We start from the raw sequence: 24,654 nt of genomic DNA, 5'->3' as shown, positions 1-24,654 counted from the left end.
AGCTTCCTTCTGGAAAGGAAGGCAGAGAAGAGGGGCCACATAATAGAAAAAGACAAATAACCAAAAGCACTAATAGTGCCATTTTTTTTTAAAACAGCTTTCAGCTCCTTGGCCCACTCATCCCACACTGCAATCGCCTTAGACTTAGCAGTTTGCACAGCACAGCAGCCCAAGTCCTCCCCACCTCTCCAGGTTCCTCTGCAATAGTTGAAGTTCAAATACTTTAGATGATACCCAAAACACTACTTCTGTGAAAAGCAAACCTCTTGGATGAGTCCGGAAGAAACAGACAAACAAACTATACAATATTCATCTGCGTGCACTGAGCCTTATTTTTAAAGAATGCAATTCTCTAAAAAAGGAAGAATTACTTCTGGTATTTACATAAAAAGATGAGATGACATTCAGCTTCATCTTACTGCAAACAAGTCTTGTTCCTTCTCCTTAAACTCATGAAATGCATCGTCTATAAAAATATAAAAATTACTTAAGTTCCATTCCTTTGTCTTACTTCCTTGTCTTGGTTTAGATATTTGTAACCCTCATCTCAGAAGATGCCACTATGCTGTCTCTATATCGATATTCACAGATCTTGTAGTTCAAAACCTGCATTATCACCTCTGATATAACACCATTTTACTGTATTTCTTCTCCACCATTTTTTAGTCATCAATAAACATTACGGTCTCCTGTATTGTCAGCTCCAAGTCCCTTTCATTTCTTTGCTACTCCTTACATCAGACTGTATGTGTACTGCTGGTTCCTCTTCCACTTTAATGCAATTTCCTCATAAATCCTCATGCTATTTTCTTTTGAAGTGCAACAGATATAATCATCTAGCTTGTCTGTTAGTCAGCCACTACCCTGTCATCATCTTTGCTGGCTGTTTTCTTCTCCATTCATGTTAAAGCTTCATAGCCTTTGCCGATCTCTATTATTTTTGTGATGAAGTGATCATAATGCTCAGATGAGACATCTGCAGAGCAGCCTGTTAATTAGCTATTTACTGTTTTCTGTGATCGCTACAAAACTGATAACAGAGATAACGCCGATCATGGAAACTGGCAAAAAAATTGTTCCTATTTTTGTTTGTAGGGGTGAAACAGTTTTCTAGTCAATTTGTTAGGTTTGTTCCTCTAAACAGTCACAGCTGTGTGGTTTTGGCTGGGATAAAGTTAATTTTCTTCCTGGTAGCTGTGTTTTGGATTTGTGCTGAAAACAGTGTTGGTAACACAGGGGTGTTTTAGTTCCTGCTGAGCAGGGCTTACACGGAGTCAAGGTCTTTTCTGCCTCTCACCCCATCCCGCCAGCGAGGGGGGGGTGCACAGGGAGCTGGGAGGGGACACAGCCGGGACAGTGACCCCAACGGACCCAAGGGATGTCCCACACCATATGACATCATGCTCAGCATATATATAAAGTTGGGGGAAGAAAGAGGATGGGGGACATTCAGAGAAACGGTGTTTTGTCTTCCTACGTAACCATTAGCCGTGATGGAGCCCTGCTTTCCTGGAGACGGCTGAACACCTGTCTGCTGATGGGAAGTCGTAAATTAATTCCTTGTTTTGCTTTGCTTGTGTGCATGGCTTTTCTTTACCTTTTAAACTGTCTTTATCTCAACCCATGAGTTCTCACTTTTACTCTTCTGATTCTTCTCTTCCATCCCACCAAGGGGGAGTAAGCAAGTGTGGTGCTCAGCTGCTGGCAGGAGTTAAACTACAACAACAGCTATTGAAGACAAATTCTGTTTTTATGAAATAAATGAAACATGTTAACACCCTTGTTGTTAAAAAAGTCCAGAAAACTTCAGCAACACACGCAAACAAGTTCTTACACAGCCTCAGAAAAACAGAAGCAAAATGAGTGGTGGGCACTGAAATGTCATTTGACCGGAGCAGTACCAAAGGCCAGTTCTCTAACACCTTAAAATGCCAACCTAGTTTATGTATTCATCAGCAAAATATCTATTAGGCATAACTCCATAACAGCTTTGCAATACCATATTTTATAGGTTCAAAATAATTTCAATGCTGTTATCTCATAATATCATTAAAGGTTTTATCACTACCTTTATTTAACTTTAAAGATATGTTAACATACTAAAAGCAAAACCAATTAGTCTTCATAAGCTCTATAACTTAGCATTAAAAATTATATCCTAAAAAGTTAATGTGCCATATTGTTCATTATCCAAGTACCTAGTTAACAAGACACCAGTTGCTACTTGTGCTCAGGTTATTTCATGCACCTGGTATTTTACCCATATCAGCTGTAAATATTCTAAACCAAGTTCCAGAGGCTCTTCCATTTTCTTGGTAATTTTGATAAAACCATCACAGTCCCAAACACAGGCAACACCCTACCCTATACTTTCAGCAGCAGGCCCACAGTTTCCCCAGTCCTTCTTTTACTACTTATGTATTTGAAGAAGCCCTCCTTGTTATCCTTGACATCCCTTGCCAGATTTAGTTCCAACTGGGCCTTGGCCTTCCTCATTGCATCTCTGCACACCCTGACAACGTTCCTATATTCTTCCCAAGTGGCCAGTCCCTTTTTCCACATACCACAAACCTCCTCCTTCCATCTGAGTTTTTCTAGAAGCTCTTTGCTCATCCACGCGGGCCTTTTGTATCCTTTGCTTGACTTCTTCCTCACAAGGATGCACCAATCTTGACCTTGGAGGAGGTGGTACATAAATACTGTCCAGGTCTCTTGGACCCCTCTACCTTCTAGAACCCTAACTCATGGAATTCCTCCAAGCAGGTCTTTGAAGAAGCCAAAGTTAGCTCTCCTGAAGTCTGGGGATGTAATTCTTCTTGTTGCCCTGCTTTTACCATGCAGGATCCTGAACTCCACCATCTCGTGGTCACTGCAGCCAAGGCTATTCCCAACCAGACCTTCTTTGTTTGTTACTATGAGGTCCAGCAGCACACCTGCCTTGTTGGCTTCTCCACCACACGCGTCAAAAAGTTATCCTCAGTGCTCTGCAGGAACCTCACGGATTGCACGCACCCTGCCGTGTTGCTTTTCCAGCAAATATCAGGGTGGCTGAAGTCCCCCATGAGAACCAGAGCCTGTGATTGTGAGGTTACTTCCAGCTGTCCTTAGAAGGTCTTGTCTATTTCCACTATACAATTACACTAGTGTTAGTGATATTTCTGGTTCCTTTTATTCTTGTAGTTTGCATCCTTTAGTATCTTCCTATTGTTCTGACAGACAATGCCTAATAATGGCTTACCAAAGCAAAAATTCCCAACTTCCTGGTGTTCCCACAGAGCAGGGAACCCTCCCTGGCTACAGAGGACAGCTAATAGCCACCTTTTTCTCTTAAATCTCACTTTTCATGTTATGGGACCACCAATACCAAGAAAAGAAAGGAGGACAATAAAATGAAGTGAGGCTTATGAAAAGTGATTCCACTAGAAGAAAGAAAAAAAAAAAGCCACAGAAAAATTATCCTCCAAGCTCTAAGAGGATATAACAAGAAAAAAAACTATTGTAAAAATCAGTAGTAAACATACCAGAAATTCATAAGGGAAGATAGTCAGTACCAGTTGCCCTGACTAACACACAGAACTTTGATGTATACCCCAAACTTAGTAAATTATAGAAATGAAATAAAAAATTAATAACATGCATCTAGGCTTTGAAAAATTTCTATCTTAAGACTGAAGGAGACAAGTTTTATTACTAGCTCCTCTGCATGGTTTTATGACCAAAATTAATTTTTGTCCGGTTAAATCTTAATTTATCACACAAGACAGTGGTAGCTAAGACAAAAATAAATATACCCCCTGCCTCAAAGCAGCTACTTTCAAAAAGGAACTGTACATATCAGGTTAAGTCACTCAGTTTTAATATTTCTTCAAAAGCATAGAAGTAGACAGAATGGGGAAAATAAGCATAAAATGAGAAATAACAACTTTGAAATAAATACCTTTTTCAATGTCTGTATTCAGGCTGACTACCCACTACCCACTCACCCGCTGTTAAATGATTTGGTCTTTAGTAAGTGAGCATCGCAGAGGAAAACCAGTGGCAGCACATAGAGACATTGTCTGCCAGATGTCACTCAGCCAGCAGCAGCAGAGAAGTCGACTGCATCCATCCAGAGGGACTGTCGCAAGACAGTGGTGAAATGGGAGATATCCTAAAAATCCCAAGCATCTCTAATTTGCATGAGTTTGTTAGCCATTGCTGTAAATATACCCAGCACAATTCAGCCCGCCTGCTTTGCTATGTCCCAGAAGAAGAACGCGTTCTTCCTTGCAACAGAGCTACGGAAAGTAGGCTTTGCTTTAGGAAATAGTTAAGCACTGGTTCGTGCTGGACTATTTACTGTATTTTACTGAACGGGAAACTACTAAATCTACAACTGTAGAAGGCTGCCGCCCTCCTTACACCCCACCTCATTTCAGTACGTGCCTGCACTGAACCTATGCATGAGCACCATAGAGAACTATAGACATCTATAGGGATGAGGTTTCTCATATTTTCAGACTTGCTTTCAGATTTTTATGATGAGATTCTTCTCCATGTGGATTTATGTATGCCTTACATGACTTTGAATATAAGCATTTCAGTGTGGTCATCTTCAGTCTCTGTGAGGTTTCATGTTCTTTTTTAGTTTTGTGCTTCAATAGACTGACAAAAATGGGGAGAAAGAGATCAGAGACTTCAAAGTCATCCTGAATTTTAGAAAGCGGTATATCTTAAGTACACTGGTGACTGGCATTTATCTCTTCCACAGGTTCTAGTACTTTTTGCTTTTTATAAAGTCTTCTTCACCCCATTTCAATTCTCTTTGAATTAGCAGAAAGAATTAAGTACTTATTTATGTTTAAATCAAAACAATTTTTTTTTAACTCACATTGATTTATAAATTTGGGAAAAGTGTTAAGTCTGATTATTTCCAGCTGCATTGAGGTTCGCACTCAGTCCTAAACTGGGAAATTGTCATTTTATGAAATGCAGAATCTGTGCATATGTTAAGGAGAATCAGTCTGGGGTCCATAGATTCATGCATATCAACTCTATCATAGAAACTGCTTTCCAATCCTTCTATTTCTCTAAGTGGGCTTCCCTTTGCCACCACCAACTCCAGGTGATTAACTTCAACACTGCATTCATTATCCAGCCCATATCTGTAATGAAGGTACAGATCTGCCCCCTTCAATATGCCTATATAATTTTAAGTCACATTTACCATTTTCTCCTTGAGCTGTTCTAGGCACCAAAGCGTATGCTTTAAGCATTCAGTACGCAGGAAGCATCCCTCATCCACTTTTTCCATGAAGGCATCTCCAACTTGGCATCCAGTTTAAACTGTCTTTTTTATTGTGAGTGTTTTCCTCATATAATCTCAGAGTCTTCACTACTTAAATGTGTAGGTATATTCTTGTCCAACAGTCTTGGTTCTAGGAATAGCCTTTCCATATCTCTTCGCATCAGATGACTGAGTCTTTTCAAATTGAAAGTAATTTTTTCTGTAGTTATATATCTCAGTATCTCTCATTCTGTCATTAAATCATTAACTCTTCAAACCTTCAACATCTGACTATGAGAGCACCAATAGGTAATTGATTTAACAGAATTTATTTTATTTAATAAACTATTTTCTACAAAAGTTATTTCAGTTTTTCAGTTATTTCAGTATGAGATAGTTATTTCTATATTCCTCCCAAGCATTCTTTAGAAAAAGGAAGTTACAAGGGGGTTGAAATTATGTGAACAGGTATTGAGAAGGAGGTATGGGGAAGGAAAGATTTAGGTCTAAAAAATATTCCCAACAGAAAAGATTCATGAAGAATTAGAGAAATACACTTGACTGTAAGGAATTCCTGCATGAGAGTTTCTTTTCCAAGCAAACTATCACATTTGAAATGCTCCTGTGCAACCCACTTTCTGGCCCTCTCAGATTAGGTACCTTCACTAGCTTAGTTACAAGTTAGAAGGCTCTGAAATCAGTTCTCATTTGCAGAGAAGACCCTCTTTGTACAGTGCTAGGCGTTCCCAGGCATGCCCGCTACACTTGGAATAAGGAATTAACTACCTATTTGGATCCTGCTGGTGATATTTCCAGCAGATATTTCATTCTATGGCAGTAATTGCATTCATGAAGCAAAAGTCTTATACCACCACCAGCAGCCCGGGGTGGCACTCCGGTAAGGAGGGCGGCACAGTTGGAGCAGGACCACTGAGGAAGGGACGTAGAGCGAGAGGCAGGACATCAGCTGCCACCTCCGGGCTGAGCCCGCGCCAGCGCTGCACGCTGCGCAGCCTGAGCCCTGCTGCACCCAGCAAGGCCCTGCGAGGGACGGATAACAGCTGACAGTCAGAGAGTCATTTGCAAGCAGACTTTAATTTAAAAACTTTGTAGAAAAATTATATGACATGTGCCACAGTCTTAATGTCATACTTTTAAGATAGTAGTTCTGTTTTCTGGATCAGAGGCTTTCATCAGGCCTTAATGTGACCTAACACTTATGGAACTAAATAAACATTAAAATACAACATGCAAAAAAAGACTTTATGTTTTTAGCTTTCTGTGAAACTATCTGAACCAAGAGGCATACCAGTTCCATTCATTTTATGGTTTTCAGTCTACTAAAAAGACTTTAAAGCAAGAAAATAGTCTAAAAACTTAATTCAAGGAATAATTCTAGTTTCAAACTTCTTGGGGATTATCAATTTCCATCTTAACTCAGATTTCAAGTTTCTTATTTAATGTTTACATGGATTTTCTTTCTCCAAATTGATAGATGGTCTTTAAAGACCTGTGGGTCATTAAGCAAAGTTTTTGGACGAATGCTAAAAGCTGTAAAAGGAAACAACTGCCTATAGAAGGTGCTGGTTTCACTTCTACTGTTCACTCTGCTTCTCAGAGGAAGCAGGCTTCCTCTGACTCAGCTGTGTCTGCTGAAACATTACATCACAGAAAATGTACATACTAAAAATATATCCTGTAGGTATAATCTTAATTATGCCTAGATTAAAAAGATTTAGTAACCTTGGAGATAGTAATTTCTACACTGTTTTCTATCTTTAGCATCAAGAAGCTTCTCCAAGCAACAATACCGCATAGTGTAAAAATGTATCAGGTCACTACACTTTGGAGATTTCAGATGTTTCATCCTCTTATGGGCTAAACTACAGCACTATTAAACCATATTACTTTGGAACAATTTCCACCCACCCTCCAGATTTATACTCCATGTGACCAAAGTAGTTACAGACATACAATGATGTACAGGAACTTTAAGCACACCATCTTTACAAACTGAGCTATTCTCAACAAAAAAATCAAGTTTTTCACTTGCTTTCAGGACAACCATCCACTCCTTCAAATTTTATTGCAATATTGAGAGCAGAATTCCCAAGTGACAGTCTGAGCTTGAATTGAAGGTGACAGTAATTTTTCTGGGGTCCTCAGGCTCTAGTCAAAGACAAAAGTGGTCTCTGCAAGAGTGCTATGGAGTCAAAACTTCACATTATTTTGTCCTGTTAAATAATATTTGTGTACTGACAGCCCCCTCCGCCCCCCCCCAGTTTCTTCTCTTATGAATATGCCAGGCTGGTCTGTTGTACACAGTAGCACGCCAGCCGTCTCCATCTCCTCACTGGGTAACAAGTGCAAGTGTGTGAGTGTGTGTGACTGTAGGAAGAAATTATTCAAAGTACTGTGTGAGTAGTTATCTGTTAATAACAGCTTGCTTATATTAATAGCAGCTTCATTTCTGCTAAATAAAGGAGAAATTCTTCTAAAATTGGTGGAGAGAATCTCCCTGACTTGATGCCCTACCAGGGAAATGCACCACATAGCAATACTTACCTAACTCTCGTTAGCTGTGAGAGGAAACCCATGCACACAAACACTTCCTAGCTCAGAGCAAATGAAATTGAGTTTCGGCACTTAGCGACAAAGCCTGCATGGAAATGTATACACCGAAGCGTGGTTAATAAGATTTACTGGAAGGACATATGTGGATATCAGTCATTAATATCCAACATTTCCCAAAATGCTCAGGTTTCTCATGGGCTTGTTTCCCCATGTAACATCAACTCTTGCATGCTGAACACGTCGTAAGGTTTCCCAAGTGCAAAGGGCAGCTCACACTCTCTGCCATCAAAATCAATGTAAGCAAACCGAGAAAAACTTAGCAGCCCTGGAAAAGGTAGAAGTCGGCTCCTCCCTGGAGCTGTGCCACTGTACACTGCTGCAGTAACTGGCACATGCTTTACCATCGTAAGAAAACAGAGTTTAAAGACACCTTGGTCTAAACACAGGCAAAATCAAGTATTTAACACAGGAACAATAGGGTTCTTTGTGGCAGGAAAAAAATGTTCTTTTCCTCTGAGTGCTGGCAGATTAGCCCAGTCTGTTCTACATCTCTTTTGCTCTGCTTTCCATATTTTTTATTATATTATGTTTTAAAGATCAGACTGGAATTCAGGGAAAAGCGTTACCTACCACTGACACAGGCCTGCCTAGCAGTATGAAAGAAGAAAATGCATTTTCCCTAAGCAACCTCTCATTTAAGCTTACAGGGCTCCTGGAATAACTGACAGGGGCTACATTAGCATGTACAAACACAAACACTGCCAACCTCAAGCTGGTAGTCTTTTCTTACATAGTTCTCATTGCCATCCTTCAGTTCCTGCCTCAGCATTAATTTTTCTTTAATTTTTTGATGTTTCACTTTCCTTTATTCCCTTTGACCATCTACTGGTTGCACTTTCCCTTTTAACTACTCCCTTCTCTCACTTCCTCATAGTCCTTTTAATAAAAATACTTTCTCTTTTCATATTTTTACGTAAGGCTTTTTTTGCATCTTAGTTTTTAATCTGTTTCTTTTCTTTGGAGAGGATTTGGGGCATCTCCTATTTGTTACAACTGGTGTGCCTTTGTGCACAGGAAACTGAATAAAATGCTGCTAAACTAAGTTTAAAGCATAAAGAGTTGTTATACTTCAGAAAAAACATTGTTTGAAATTGTTCCCAGATGTAGTCTAAGACTAAGTAAAAGATGACAGCATTTACAGTATACTATCGAAGTACTGCACGATTTGTGTAGCAGTCTATCATCACTGCTCTAAATGACTGCCAATAGCTGAGACCTGGTAAGCATTTTGCACCTATTAATTTCTTTCAAAACACTATCGTGATAGGAGCAATGGACAGTTATGACAAACTGAAGATCTACTGCATAATGCACTTATTTAAGAAAAGTGTTGTTTGTCTCCATTTCTTATATCGCAAGATTTATATAAAATACCTTTAAAAGCTACTTTGATGAAATGGAATTTGTCACCTGCAGAAAGCGATCCTTTACAGTCTTTATTTTTTTAAAGTACTTGCTAATGTTCCCATAACTGGACTCATTTGAACTACTGAATATTTTTCTTATCCTCACTAGTAATTAATTCTTTTTTGAAGGAGACAATTGCAGCTGTTGATTTTTTTTTTCACCCATCACCCCCACCCATTTTTCACCCCAGGGTGTGAATCTGATCAATCCTATTTCCAGCTGACTACCTGGAAATTCCTGGGGCACAGGTATGGCAAAATGCAAGGATGCAGCACTAATAATTTAAACACCCACCTGTACAAGTCTCCCAATAAATAAGCATTCTGCTAGAAGTCTTCCAGGTAACTTTCATTACCTCTTTCTATGATCCACCCCTTAAGGTTGATTTAATAAAGGCAACTTCAGCCCTACCATTAATTTATCAGATGGAAGGACAGGTCCCCTCACCAGTAATGACTGTCATCTCTCCAGACTCACCCAGCTCTGCTCACAATCCCTTTACCTTCTTGCTCTCATTTCAGTATCCCTTTCCATGTAGTCTTCTGTGCCTTTAGTATTCTTGTGAATCCATCAGCAAAGCAGCTCTTGAGTAAGCCATCTTCCTTGAGTCCTTCCCTCAGTTACCCTTTTAATAAGGAAATCTATAAACTTACCTTACCCTCTAAGGAACTGTTAACGACTATAAAAAGAAAAAAGCAAGGACAGACAACAAAAGAAATCCGCAACACAAAATCCTAATGCTGACCAACCAAATAATGGCCCTTGGGCGCTTCTCACCGTGTCCTGATCTTAGTCCCTCAACTGCAATTAAAAAAAAAAAAAAAAAAAAAAAAAAGAGTTCAAGAGCAATTCGGGACTTCGGCCAAAATCCAGCACAAGAGCGAAATAATACCGGTCATTCAGGCTGCAGTTGGAAACTTGAAACAAACACAGCCAAGTCCCCTCCTTGAGTGCCACCACACAGGACGCCGACTGCATTAACTGTGCTGCTGCATGGTTGCTGGGGACTAAGCAGCTGAAACCAGGTAACTCTTGAAACAAACGTATAAAAGCTGTGAGATTCATTAAGGTCCAGAGATAGTTTATGTAAGAAAAAAGTGTTTCTGCTGTCATGTTCAAGATTCTTAGCAGCAGCAGCAAAAAAAGTACAGGATTAAACTGTTCTTCAATTGCCTGTTTCTTTAGTCTCCTAATTTAGGGTATCTATAGGCCTTTCTTATTTTCTCTGAAGAAGAGGTATAAATACAACAAATAGCATTGCCCAGGTGGTGCAGTGAAATATTGTGATTTATTGCTACACGAGCACAAGCCTCTATCAGGCCTGTGGTCTTTCAGACAGAGGAGGAAGTGGGATGCTGTTTGAGAAGCATCTCCAAAGCTTAGTACTTTCCAGGATTGCCTGTACCTTTCTCAGTTGTCCACAGCTATGTAAGGCCTCTCCATCAGTAAAATATTCTTTGTTTTTATCACAGTGGCGTTTATGCCATTTCTTGAGAAGCAAAAATGGTGCCCTCATAATTTAAATCACTTGGTGAAACTCTGAGGCTGGAGCTTGCCCAAGACTGTGTGAGTATCTGCACTAAAGAGTGGCAAGTGCAACTACACAATATAGCCATGTGAGCTATAGTGATGAGGGCATGCAAGCGTTGTACAGCTCACCCACTGTGAGCACTGTATCTCTAACTGACGATTCTAGCCAGATCTCATCTGTGGTCAATGAGCATCCATGGGTTAACAGACAGTAACAGTTCACTGTTTTTCTGCAACATGGGTATGGTGCTAGACTTAGCAGAGCATAAAGCATCCCAGGAGCAGTTTGGTCCACGTCCTTGGGCAGGTCCATGCTGCAAAACCCTCCCAGGCCAAAGGCTGCCCTGCAGGCTGCCCAAGCAAGCACTGCAAGTGGTCAGAAATGCATGGGAGAGATCTCCCAGACATTTTGGCTTAGTTTATGCCATTGCATGCTTCCAAAGGAACTGTCCTGTAAAAATATTCTCTACGTTTTGATGTGTAAACACTACCTGATATACTTTTGCTGCAAGTCCTATGGCAAAGGAGCAAGACTTTCCTCCTTGTTGGTCACCACAGTAATTACCAGCACAGCAGCACCAGGGATGACATGACACTCTTGCCCCTTTACCTGCATTTTTTGGGTTAGATCTGGCCCATTAGGAGCTATGAAAACACTCTGGGTCTGCCTCTGCTTCAGTTTAGTTCACTCCCATAACCTGCACTGAAGCTCACCGCTTAGAGTTGAGGTAGGTTAGAACTGGCCAATTGGAGGGGTGATGCTGGGCTTGGTGTTTTTGAATGTGGAAATTAAGGAGTATAATAAAAGGGAACCAAAACACAAACTGCTTGAGCTTCTCTGATTTACTTGTGGAACGCAACCTGCAAGGATTTTATGAAATTTACTTTACCCTGTAAAATCTTTTTCCTTATACAACTTCCCACTATTACCATCACATTTCAGAGTTGCATTTGGTAGCTCCTGAAAGGCTTATTGCTTTTATGTCACACATTGGGAATTACTTATTTACTGTAATATCCTCTGGTACCTCAAAAACATAATTACTTAAGCTTAAAAGCTTCACTGCCTTATTTGAAAGGAAACCAAGTGGTAGATGTTTCCCCACCTCTTTCTACATCAAATGAATGAAAAATAAAGGTTTTTTTCCTGTATTCTGAATACAAATATTGCAGATTGAATACAGTAACATCACTCACTTAAGAGTCTCCAGAGACGTTCATAGAAGACTGTCAATACTGAGGCACTGATTTAGAATGCCATGGTGTCATTGGGCATGTCAGTTAAATTTATAACTATTCCATATAAATTAATTCTTCAGCCATATTTTTTTGGCTTAAAAGTTAAATTGGTTCATTAATATGTTAATTTAAATAATATAAGGTTTTATAAAAACATTTGCTCCAGCAAGTAATTTTAATCTTTTCCCTGAAGTTCTAGCAACCCTCCAACCTCCGATAGAGAGCTCTCCCAGTACGGTGACACGGGGTGCAACTCTGCCAGTACCGTAATGGGAAGGCTTTGATATCTTCAGTTTCTTAACTGCATGTGGTATATTAGTAATTCCACTGCTTAAACACAACTTGGCCATCACAAACAGCATTGGCACTTGCAACACTTCTGTACAAATGTAGAAATATTGCTAAAGATATATGCTAAAATAAAAATATGCTAAAGATGAAGACCTGGTTTAAAGCTAACAATATAAACAAATATTAATTATGTGCAAGTACTTTTTTTTTTAAACCTTAAAATTATTCCTAGTCTGTTCCCTTCAGCCTGTGAACATTTTTACTATATAACTTCCAGGGTTTTTATGCCAGTATAATGTGTTTACCTTCACACACAGTGATGTACTGCTTGTGGGTTTGAATTCAGTTCATATTTGGAAAAATCATTATCACAGTAACAAACCTAGACCAGTTTGGCAAAAGGCTTAAAAAGACAAACCCAAGACTACGTAACTTGAGGCAAATATCTATTTAAGGTTTAACAATGGTTGTTTAAAATTCAATTAATGTTTAACTGAGAGTGTTTAAGCAAATAAATAGCTCCCCTGACTTGCATTATTAAGTTTCCTTGCAGGGGTTAAATTTCTTGTGTTCTGTACACCTGTTTCTGGTGTATTTACAGGCTTCAGTTCTGTTACTTTGAATTTTCACTTAGATTTAATCACTGAAGAAAATGGCCTATACAAGGCCCTGAATACTCATTTTATTGTATTTTGCCTTCAAGTTTATTACACTAATTTCCCAATTTTTAATATCATTGTCTCAAGTTCCCTTCAAAATAAACAAGTGCAAATGCACTGATCATTCAGTGGGAGCTCTCAAGAGTGTATTAGAAAAGAACACCATTTTATTACATCATAGAGATACTGTCATGGGAAGAAATTACACTAATAAAATGAATTTTGTGGTAGACCTTCTGTAATTAGTAGTTTCATTTCAAGTGGTATCCACTAAAATCTAAATGATGGAGTCAGTTTTCCCTGTACTTAGGCAGTCTTTTCATTAATACAGGCAGAAAGGTTAATTTCATTTTTTTCATTTTACATTAAAGAAAGTTTTAATATGTTGACTGCTTTGTACTGTGTAACTAAGCCAGAGTTTCATATAGTGTTTACAAAGACAGAAGTCTCACTCTGAACTACCAGAACACCCATCAAACAAGCAGAATTATTTACGTAATAGAGGGAGCTGATTAGGTAAGGGATATGTAAAGACAGCTACAACGAAATAGTTACATAAAGCTCCTGACTGAAATAAGCCATTGCAAGCTGTAAGTAACACCGGCTACAAACTGAACTCAGCAGCAGCCAATACTGTAGAGAAAGATTCATATTTCACACTACTCCACATATTTTCAACACAGTTGAAAATGTAGTTAAACAGCTTTGCATCAGTAGCCTATCATCTGCCCCACTCCTGCAGGTGTAAAAACCATTTTCAGCGAAGGTGTGGCAGCACTGGCACGAGCTGGTTACATGTGCCAGCATGCCGGCCTCAAGCTCTTCATGGCTACCGAGAGGAGAGGCCTTTTCCTTAAAAACTAAACCAATTTCTCTTTCCTGGAGTTGGAATTACCCTCCCTGGTAATGATAATCCCCATGCAACCTGCCTTCGCCAAGCTTTCTCATGAACAACTGTAAAATCGTTAGTTGCAGGTACTGCTGTATGCACCTCACCTGAACCAGGCCTTGCTGCGTTGGCCTGTAACCACTGCGAGCCCACATCCTAGGCTGGGCGACTGCAGGACGAGCGCACGTTTGCCCTACGAAATCAGAAGGGCTGCTGAAGCAGAGGTTTCCCTGGGTTTGAGGATGGTACCACACTGCCACCCTCAGCAGGAACAGCAAATCATCATTAATACAACCATTTTGCTCCTTTCAAAAGAGAACAGAGCAAATGATCTTGGATTTGCTTTCAGTGAATAATAAACTCATCTCCCATCCACTGGGTGCGTCACTACCATAAGCAGCATTGCCCTTTTAGGAAACAAAAAGAATGAAGTACCTGCACCAGTACAGTTTTCTGTGTTCTGTTCAGGCTCCTCTTGAATATGGGAAGACAATAGGTATTGAGAACTGATGAGCAACTACAGTGGTAAGTAGTCTGTCTTAATTACTAATGAAGAGCGTTGATACATCTTTTTCACAGTGATTGAAAATAAGTCAGAACTGACCGATTCTTCTTTTTCCATTGTATAAACATAATGGAAACACATGCATCCAGGAAAGCCAATATTGTATAGTAGATATTTGATGTTAAAATGTTACACTAGATGTTTTGCTGATATAAGGTACACTTCAGAAATCATTATCTTCTGTGCTTTAAATACTATACATGACCTTACTTTTAAGATAAGTCTTGAATCAGTTAAAAAGATAACCCTACTTTTAAATTTTAGCTGTAACAACTTTCTACTTTAAGTTAATAAAATTCATGAAGTTTTCCTTTACTTCAGTGATAAACCTGATGCTTCAAAAGTGTCAGCACATTAGCTACTAAAGTTATCTATCACACTTAATTCTGCATTGTCAAGAGACTAGGCATTGTTTAATTATACTGTCATTACAGGGCTGACAAAACCTTAACTCTTTTATTTCACTGTTAAAAATTACTAATTCTGCAGCTTTGAGTTTTGGTCTAGTTGCTTAGGGAAATAAAGCATATGGTGTATATACACATATGCTGATATTGCATATATCAGCACTACATAACATTATATAAAATATATATAGTTATCTATATATAATATATAACACTATATTGCATAGTGTTATGCAATAAACAGGGAAAGATGTCTTTTAATGTAGATCAGATCATCTACTTCTCTCCAGAAGGCAGGCAGGATCCTGAACTGAACTTTATCTGGCCCTTGAAGAGCCCAAGCTCCAGGGGAGAGTTGACAATACCCCAGTTACAGAAAAAAGCATCAGCATAGACACCTTTCTAGGCACCAGAGATTGCAGCCATGGGCCAAATAGAAGAACTCTGTTCATAATCTCACTCGTAAGTTAAACATTACAGACAATTCCTATTTTCTAGCTATTCCCTGTCAGCCCAGACCCAAGAGAAGAACATTTTGCCCAACAACATTGGTTTGCCAGGCTCCCCCTTCAATGCAGAGCCAGAGTATTCCTATGGCCTGGGAATTAGATTGTAAAATTGGCTGTATGCATCTTCCTTACTCTGCTTTATCATGAAGTAGTGTAAATCAGACCAGGATATTAATAATAATTGTATTACTTGAAGTATTAAAGGATGATTTCTAATCTAAATTCTAAGCCTTCAGTATAATACACTTAAAGAGCAGAAGAGAAGAATAATCCGGGACAGAAACAGTGCTATAGAATAACAAAACCTAAAATAATAAAAACCAAGTTAAAAAAAGATTAGCATTTGGAATATGCTAGAAAGACACAAACTTTAAGAAACCACCAGTGTTATTTTGAGGCTCTGTGCCTCAGCACTTCACATCCCAAGGATGTTCATTTAGCAGGCTTGAACCAAATTCTTTGCTGAGTTCATGAAAAGAGACATTGAAGATAATGCATTCACATTTCATCAACTACTGTGTGATTTTGAATCAATGTGGCATTTAAGACCGCTGTAGATGTTGACTTGCATTAACTTTCACTAGGAGATTTTTCTATGTCATGTATATCTAACTCTTTAAACTGCCTTTAGCATTTTCTGTTCTTGGAATTTTTTTCTCTTCTAGTTTAATAGATGAGACAGATATTATCTCTTTTGAATTAAAAGAACTCTCCATGTGCTCCTGAGGAAAAGAAAACATGATTTGAGCATAATTCTCACATAGTCTTTTTGCAATTTAGAACTCTTTAGCCCTAAGAATAATGTAGATAAGTTTTTCTTTGAAAAGAATGTCCATTGTTACCCAAAGTTTTACTCCTGACTTAAATAGGAACATGAGGAAATCCTTTTTCATGACCCAAAGTTCAGATACGTTAAGCTACAATCGCAACCTGTCAGCCTCTTGTGAAGTTTTTAGAGCATAGATATTTAGGCTTAGGACTGGAAATCTAGTCCAACATTCTGTATTTATTCTACTGCCTTGCCAACTAGCTGTATAATCTGCAATTTCAAAATCACAGGCATTGAGGCACAGGACCTCCACCTGTTACACAAGTGAGTCAGCCTGAGGAAGGCCAGAACATCAGGATACCCATTTCTTTACAGGGATCTGAAACTACCAGTCTAAATACCTCCAGGAATGCAGGGATCTAAATTATACCAGTGGTAAAAATGAAAAACGTCTTATGATGTTTTGTCTTGGGAAGGCAGGTCTCATCTGAGATTTTTCTGCCACTGTGTTCCCTCTGACTGTCTGGACTATATCACTCCACTTACTGCGAACGATAGCAGCCATTTAATGCTGAATAGATGGCTTGTGTCCTTCAAAGGACTACTGAGGCAGCTGGTGAAAAATGCCTGTCACCACCTTTTCCTGGACACTTCCAATCTTCCCCAGCAAATTCCCTAGAAAAAGCCAGATATTCTATTTTGAGCGCATAGTTACTCAAAGTAAATTTTTGTATTATTTAATATTTTTTACTGTTTTAGATTTTCAGTATTATGTCATCAGTCCTTTTAGTCTTGCTTAGATCACATAGCAGGTAGGGCTTAAGAAATGAAATTTCAATGTATTCTCACAGTTCAGTATGCCTCACACAGAGTTGTTCATAAAAAGATAATCATTACCTTCATGAACACTGGTAGCACCTTTAGGTAGACTGAGCATGGACAGGAAAAAGCGCAGAAAATGGCACTTTTCTAACCACCACTTCTTTCATGAGGAAGTGTAGGAAAGGTCCGGTAACCACTCCAACTTGTCTTTGGTGAAGAGAAGCCAACCTACTCCCACTAATTCAGCTTTACCTCTAGGACGACACAACAGCAGCTCGGCAAATTCATCTGTCTGGACAGAGAGCGTGGTGCCTCGCAGCTCTTCCCAGTCCTGCTTACAACTGGGGCTAACTATACTCCAGTGTATTTATCTTACACCCTGGCCAGGCCAGATGGCTCACAATGCATGATGTTAATGTCTGTACAGCTCTGTGAGGTTACAGGCATTGTGAAAACTGCTTCATGGCATCTCTGTAGCACACTTGTCAGAGGCTTTTCGTTATTGATAGCTGAACAGGTACATTCTGCTCACAATGAAAAGTGTGCATTTTAGTAAAAAACCCTATTAAACTGGCCTAAGTCTTTTAAAACAGCAGAAGACATCCCAGGCAGAGGCTTACACATTAGCACTGGTCCTACTGATAATAAACTGGAAAATTGTATGTGATGGAAGAGTAGAGCAAGCCTGCCTGTTCTTGACAGGTTCAGTTAATCCACCTAGCCTTTCAGGCATTGACAGCATCATACAAAGAAAATCAATTACCAGAGATAATCAAATGCACTGTCTTCATCTCAGCTTTCTCATTAATTTAATCTAATTCTTGAGTATTGACATTATTCTGGGCATAAGGGAAACACAAGCACTTAATTAAAACCAGCACCTGGACATATTCAATAGTGTGGCAAAAGCTAACAAAGCTATAACAAATGCAGCCTTGCTGTTATGTATCAACTCTCAAGCGAAACAGCCAAAAATATGTGCTTCTCAAAACAACCATTAAAGAAATGGTTGTTTCAGATGAAGGTGCCTTGCTCCCAGGAAATTTTCACCCTGGAGTGCTTTGTCACTGCATGGTAAGAGTAAAGGTTAGCATAGTGCCCAAAAAGCATGATCTGAGCTGAAGATGTTCAGGTGCAAGACGCATCCTGGCTGCCTGTAATAGCGTCTCTCAATGTAACAGAGCTGTAGTGCTCCAGACTGAGAGGTGGAGTAGGAGGCCCCAATTTCAGTAAGAACATGCTTTGGTTTCAACATGAGTAATCATCCAAAGAGGTCAGTTGGACATCAAAATAACCTATTAGGCCTCAGTGACTTCAGTGAAAAAAGCAGCAAGTAGTGAAATAAGTTCACTTGACAAGTGAAGGTTTACCAAGAGGAGAAAAATTTCAACCCAAAATAGGTCTGAAACAAAATTAAGACATCCCATATATAAACCAATCATTTTTTTTTGTTAAGCAAGCGTGACTCTTGCAACAGGTAATGTTCAAAGAATTCATTGTGTGACTGGGCAACAAGATACAAAAAGGGAAGATATGAACTCTTAAATATGAGCCGTCTCATATTTTTATTATTTTCCACTCAGATAACCTGGAAGAGTTGCAGAGTATGTAGCCCTCAGGTCACTGAGTATTATAATTTAAAAAGCAACTATTCATGCAGTCTGTAGTAGGTACAAGTATGCAGACTTTCATAGACAAGCATTCCTATTTGAGAGCTGAACTTACCAGGTATTAGAACACTAGTTGGCTCATCTTCTACTTCCCACATAATTTATAGTAATCAGAAAACTTTTTTCCTGAAGAATTCTAAGACAGAACACATTTTATGGTGTTATTTTCATCCTTTCCATTACATTCACTGGGACACTTATTAATGAAATAGAATTGTTTATAGCAATTTCAAATCCATACACTCCAATTAGCAGATTTTGAAAGTCCTCAATAGTATTACCTGTTACCTCATTAAAATGGGAAGATTTAAATCAAATCTATAGATCAGAGGGTATTTTCTAATTTTTTGCTTTGCAGTTATCTTAAATACAAAATTGTATTATTTGGTTTCATTTTCAGGTCTGCATTTATTCAGCCCTCATTTGGTCAGTGTTCTAAGCATTTGCATTTACCTCTATATGTCCAAAAAACCCATCCATTAAATGTCAACGTAATAAAATTGAGAATGGGGACATTTTGGTTTATGATACAGCACTTTACCAAGAATTTTGGGGATGTTGGTTGATGAGAAGCTAGACATGACCTGGAAATGTGCGCTTGCAGCCCAGAAAACCAGTGGTATCCTGGGCTGCATCAAAAGAAGCATGACCAGCAGGATGAGGGAGGTGATTCTCCCCCTCTGCTCTCGTGAGACCCTGCCTGAGGTGCTGCGTTCAGCTCTGGGGCCTCCCAATGTAAGAAGGACATGGACCTGTTGGAGCGAGTCCAGAAGAGGACCACAAAGATCATCAGGGAGCTGCAACACCTTTCCGATGAGGAAAGGCTGAGAGAGTTGGGTGTGTTCAGCCTGGGGAAAAGGCGGCTCTGTGGAGACCTTATAGCAGCCTCCAGTACCTGAAGGGGGCCTACAAGAAAGCTGGAGAGGGACTTTTTACAAGGACATGTAATGGTAGGACAAAGAGTGATGGCTTTAAACTGAAAGAGGGTAGATTTAGATTAGATATAAGGAGGAAATTCTTCACTCTGAGGGTGGTGAGGCACTGGAAGAGGTTGCCTAGAGAAGCTGTGGCTGCCCCATCCCTGGAAGTGTTCAAGGCCAGGATGAGTAGGGTTTCGAGCAATCTGGTCTAGTGGAAGGTGTCCCTGGCCATGGCAGGGGGGTTGGAACTAGGTAATCTTTAAGGTCCCTTCCAACCAAACCCATTCTATGATTTTATTTATCAATCTGATACTTAAGTGAAAAAGCTAATATTGGCTTATTTATAAAGGTTGTGTCATTGGGCAAGCCATTCAAGCACCTAACAATCTCACAGCCAACCTGCTGATCAGAATTTAACATATCTCCAGGAACCCCTGGGATATCAGAGGTCCACTATGCTTTCTATTATTGTTGGCATTACAGCTATTGAAAGCCATTATAGATTACAATGCTGTTTAATCAGTGCTGCAGATGTTACAGATTGTAAGGAAAATCTAAGAAAAACAACTTACCCACCATGGGCTCCATTACAGATGCAGGGGCCTAAATGCACAGAGGAGTTGAAAGATTTTACAGCGGGCATCCAGATTTTGTGTGTTCGAGTCTTTCCTGCAAGTTGTTCTCTGAAACAATTTCGTTACTCTTTACCAGACCGAGGACGGAGTCAGCTGATTTCCCTGGTCGATGAATGGCTCTATTCAAATACTTAAGCTCTGGGTAAATAACTAAGCCGTCCCCTTCTGGGACTAGCTCAAGGGCAGGTGGCAGGTTTGGTCCCTCAGAAGCGCTGCTGCTGCAGGGAGTGCAAAGGGGACAGGGGCTTGGCAGGAGCTGGCTCTCAGGGCGACAGGTCTGCTTCTGTGCATGGGCAGACTCACATTAGCACAGCTGCCCTCACCGAAGGAGCAATAGCCCCAACAGAAAATAATAAAATGAGAACCATAGGCACACTCTGAAGGACTAGTATAAGCATTAGAAGAAACCAGCATAAGCTTCTGTTTTGCATGAATAGGTTTAATATTTCAGGCCATGGTAATTAAGTTTTAGCACTGCCATTTACTTGCTTGCCTCTGACAGCCACTGCCTGTGGCCAAGGTACTGTTTCATGTGATCTGGAGTCCCGGTGACTGCCACTGCTCAGGACTCTTATGGAGAGAAGCGTGCTGACCAGGATTCTGAAAGGCATCTCAACTGTCTTAAAGCCTTGGAATTAAAACAGGTGCCAAATTCCCACTTTCTTAAGATATTTGTCAGAGTTCTCCATTTGAGCACTGAACTGCAACAGGCAACAACACATTAATGCTTTGAGTTTTCAGACAGAATATTTTCATTTTATTTAAATTATGACTTGCAATTAGTGGGAACTTGAAATAGGTTTTAAGAAGTAGGTAGAAAGATCCCTAGAATTTTAAGGATTTCTTATACTGCCCATTAGCTATAACCTGTGCAGGGAGTACTGTTGTGAATAACAAGTAACATCAGCATTGTTTCTATGTCAGTTGGTAACAGAAGACAGATTTAAAGACAATTCTCTGTTCTAATGCTATGAAATGCTACATGAGGCCAAACTTGCTGATTCTCCCACTTGCAGCTGTTCTGCAATAGAAACAATCAGGGATTTTTTTTCTCCACTGGGTTTCAAGCTTCTTTCTGCTTGACTGTTGAATTAAAAAACGCTATACACGTTACAGATTGTTCAAATGAGATGGGGCAGGGGAGCGGGGGGGGGTGGTGGGCAGGGCAGAGTGCCCCAGAGCAGAGACCCTCAGCACATATTCTTGGCTTATAATTGGATCAACATTCAGCATTTGCATGGAATATGGGGTTTTACATTTCTCTAATTTCTCCTGCCCACAGATGCAGTAAAAAAAAAAAAAAAAGAGCTTTAGGCAATAACAGTAGCAGAAAGGCACACAACAGTAGGGAAATGCGATCCATTTTTCATCATGAAGAAATGTGTTTTTCCTCTCCTATTTTGGCCTCAGACCTTCCTATGTTCTGTGCCTTGGAGGGAGCTTCCAGGGCCCTCACAGGAAGCACGTGGTGTTAAAATAGCCTCTTATAATGTGCCAGTAACTAATTTGAAGATTAAAATTAAGAAAAAGGAGTAATTGTTTTAAACTCAAAAAAGTAGATTCATACTAGATACAGGGAAGGTTTTTTTTATTTTGTTTTTACAATGAGGCTGGTGAAACACTGGCCCAGGTTGCCCAGAGAGGCGGTCGATGCCCCATCCCTGGAAACACTCAAGGTCAGGCTGGACGGGGCTCTGAGCAACCTGATCTAGTTGAAGGTGTCCCTGCTCATTGCAGGGGGGTTGGACTAGATGGCCTCTAAAGGTCCCTTCCAGCCCAAAGCATTCTATGAAAAAGCAAACAACACATGTTTACTTCTGACATGAACCGAGACTAGCATGTGCTAGGAAGGAAAGTCTGAGGGTCCTTACTGCTAGAAGGTGCAGGGTCATCCTTTGCCTCCCTCAAGAGTTGTCAACTCTTTAATCCCAAAAAGCAGCACTAACAGTTGAAACTGAAGTAATCAAAATCATCTTTCTCTTCCTCCACAGCTTGGACCAGCAATACCATATTTTAGTACTGGTGACAGTGACCCTGCCAGGAAGGTTCCCCCCCCTCCCCTTTTCCTTGTCTCCTAGCTACAGGCAATGATTTCTGACAGCAGATCTTAAACTGTCAGAAGTTGCCTCCCCTAACACAGGTTGGCAATCATGTTCCTTAAGTGGTTTCTCTCATCTTGTGTCATGTGGAATGTCGTTTCCCCAGAGACAGTGGTACTTTCATCTCTCTGCAAACTGCAGACAGCTCCTGAAGTGAAAGGTCAGACAGGAAAGTAACATCTGCAAAACTAGAATTTTTTTCCAGTCACTCCTAGAAAGACTTGAACAGTGTTACCTAAAGACACCCAGAACATTTCCATAATCAAATAGAGAACATGGATGGACGTTTCTACCCAGGGTAGCTGTGATGTGACAAGTGCAAGAAGGAAAACAAGGCAACATGCAGGAAGCTTTATGCAAGCTCGGTGACAGAGGCAGGGCAAAAAAAAAAAGCAGTGGGAAGTGCTGCCACTGATTTTGTGTCTGGCAGGATCCCTCACCGCTTCTCTCTCCAGCACAGTCTCCCCAAACACACTAGAAACTGAAAAGGGGTGTAAGCGAGAGTAAGCAAAGGAGGAGTGGCAGGAAAGGGACAATGCTGCTTAGCGGCACCTATGGGGGCTTCAGCTAGCAATAGCGGGGGGGCTTCTCCCGCCGCCGCCCACCCCGGCCGTGGGCGGGCTCGAACCCGCGGCCCCGCGGCGCCCCGCAGTCCCCGGCCGGCTGCGAGGCTGCGCGCAGGCGGCCGCGCTCCCTCCTCCGCGGCTGCAGGTAAGGCGCGATGCCCCCCGCCGGCAGCCTGCCCCTGCGCTGCTCCTTTCCTGCGGTGCTCCTGCCTTCCCTTCCCATTCCTCCCCCTCTGCTCCATTGTTTTAAAAAAGCGCTAGTTTTTTTTCCTTTCTGAGGTTTTAAGATGCGTTCTTCTGGGTTAAAATATCACCGAATAACTCAAATTGCCATTAATGAAAGAAGTGAAATCTAAGAAATGAGTTTCCCCCAAAAGCCTGCAAAAACTTGTTCTTAAAAACAGGAATGGCATATGGATAAACTTCTCCCAGAAGGATAATTTAAGACCCAGCTTCCATTCCCCCCCACCCCCAACTCCCTATCAAATCTGCACGTTGCGCCTCAAGTGAGTATGTAGATGAACAATGTGTCAGTACTTAAAAAGGTGTACAATATTTGAATGAGAATCAATCTTGTTGATTAAACCTGTTGTTGGGCATTGAGTCATGATGAAAGGGAATATTTGAATTAAATGGAAGCATTTTCTCTAGCAGGCTTTTTTTTTTTCTAATTATAAAAAAATTACCTGCCTATATACATAGTTTTAATGCCTATTCAAACTTTATAAACAGGGTTCTTAAAAGTGGCTTTTCATAATGACACAACCCCAGGTAAATCTAATGTCTGTCAAAGGCTAAAGCTAAAGCAGTATGTATTTAAAGAAAAGGAAGATCCTGAAATAGTCACCCATTTACCACATGGGAAGATTAGTTAAATCTGTATTAGGGGAAAATCTGAAATACATTTTTCATTTAAAAATACTGCATACTTTCAAGCCTCTCTTGTGATTTCCTCTGAGACTGAATTCCTGCTGCCTTTGAGCTCAGTCCCACATCTCAGTCAGATTAACTCCTGTGACTTCAGCCTTGGCAGGTGCAGAAGCGTGCAGCTGAGCCGAGGACACTGAGCTTTAACAATATTCACATTGTCGTGTGGCTGTACAGTTAAAAGCATTTATTCCTGTGATTATAATTTGCTAATATATGCATTTCTACTGAGTAGTTTTAATTACATTAATTTGGGCCAGTTCATTTCAAATGCAAAAGCTTCTAGATTGTAAAAAACCTAAACTGCTTCAAAACCTGATTTTTCTCCTTCCTGGTCTTTCATCCTGTTGCACTGCTCAAAATGATTAGTTAGTAAATCTCCTGGTTACAGGACACTTACTAACTCAGCAAGGAATTACAGACCCCAGACACAATCTGACAACTAGTTGTTTGGGGACTAAACGTCCCAAGAAATACACTTTTTCTGGAGGTTTACAGGCATGCATGGGAACAGCCAAGACAAGAAGATCTGTGGTTCAGATTCATAATTTGCATGGAAAATAAGACATCACTAGGGTATATTCCCTCCCTTCTTCCCCTTTTCCTCCCAAACAAACAAGCCTTTGCAATTGCAGGCAAAATTAATTGCAAACCAAGGGGCTGATTCTCTGTCATAAATCTGAGGCACACTGCAAAACATTCAATGAGGAGAGAAGATGGTTACGATCAAGCCTAGTCTCCTACCACAGGGCTATTATTTTTCCCCTCACAGCCTCGAGCATATGTTCGGTGACATATATTGAGATGTCCCTCGTTCTCCCATGCCAGAGGCTGCATGGAGGGAAGCCGT

The 24,654-nt window shown here is 40.2% G+C and overlaps 1 protein-coding gene across 4 annotated transcripts in view; it reads right to left on the bottom strand.

Moving 5' to 3' along the window:
- ENTPD1 (ectonucleoside triphosphate diphosphohydrolase 1) overlaps positions 1-20,268 on the bottom strand; it is a 59,549-nt gene extending 39,281 nt beyond the window's left edge. The window contains exons 1-2 of one of the 4 annotated variants that reach the window (XM_064463877.1): positions 20,150-20,268; positions 18,713-18,793 (exon numbers count right to left, since the gene is read on the bottom strand). In XM_064463877.1, coding sequence (XP_064319947.1) covers positions 18,713-18,755 — 43 coding nt within the window. In that variant the 5' untranslated portion in view covers positions 18,756-18,793; positions 20,150-20,268. Of the gene's footprint in view, positions 1-1,597; positions 1,707-16,711; positions 16,841-18,712; positions 18,794-20,149 lie in introns of those variants that run through there. The other 3 variants (XM_064463878.1, XM_064463879.1, XM_064463882.1) reach the window with 3 other exon arrangements.
- Between the last annotated feature and the right edge of the window lie 4,386 nt (positions 20,269-24,654).

The sequence above is a fragment of the Phalacrocorax carbo genome, chromosome 12, assembly GCF_963921805.1.
Source record: "Phalacrocorax carbo chromosome 12, bPhaCar2.1, whole genome shotgun sequence".
Classification (NCBI taxonomy): Eukaryota; Metazoa; Chordata; class Aves; order Suliformes; family Phalacrocoracidae; genus Phalacrocorax; species Phalacrocorax carbo.
Note: the sequence above shows the minus strand (reverse complement) of the source record. Positions and strands in the feature narration are given on the sequence as shown.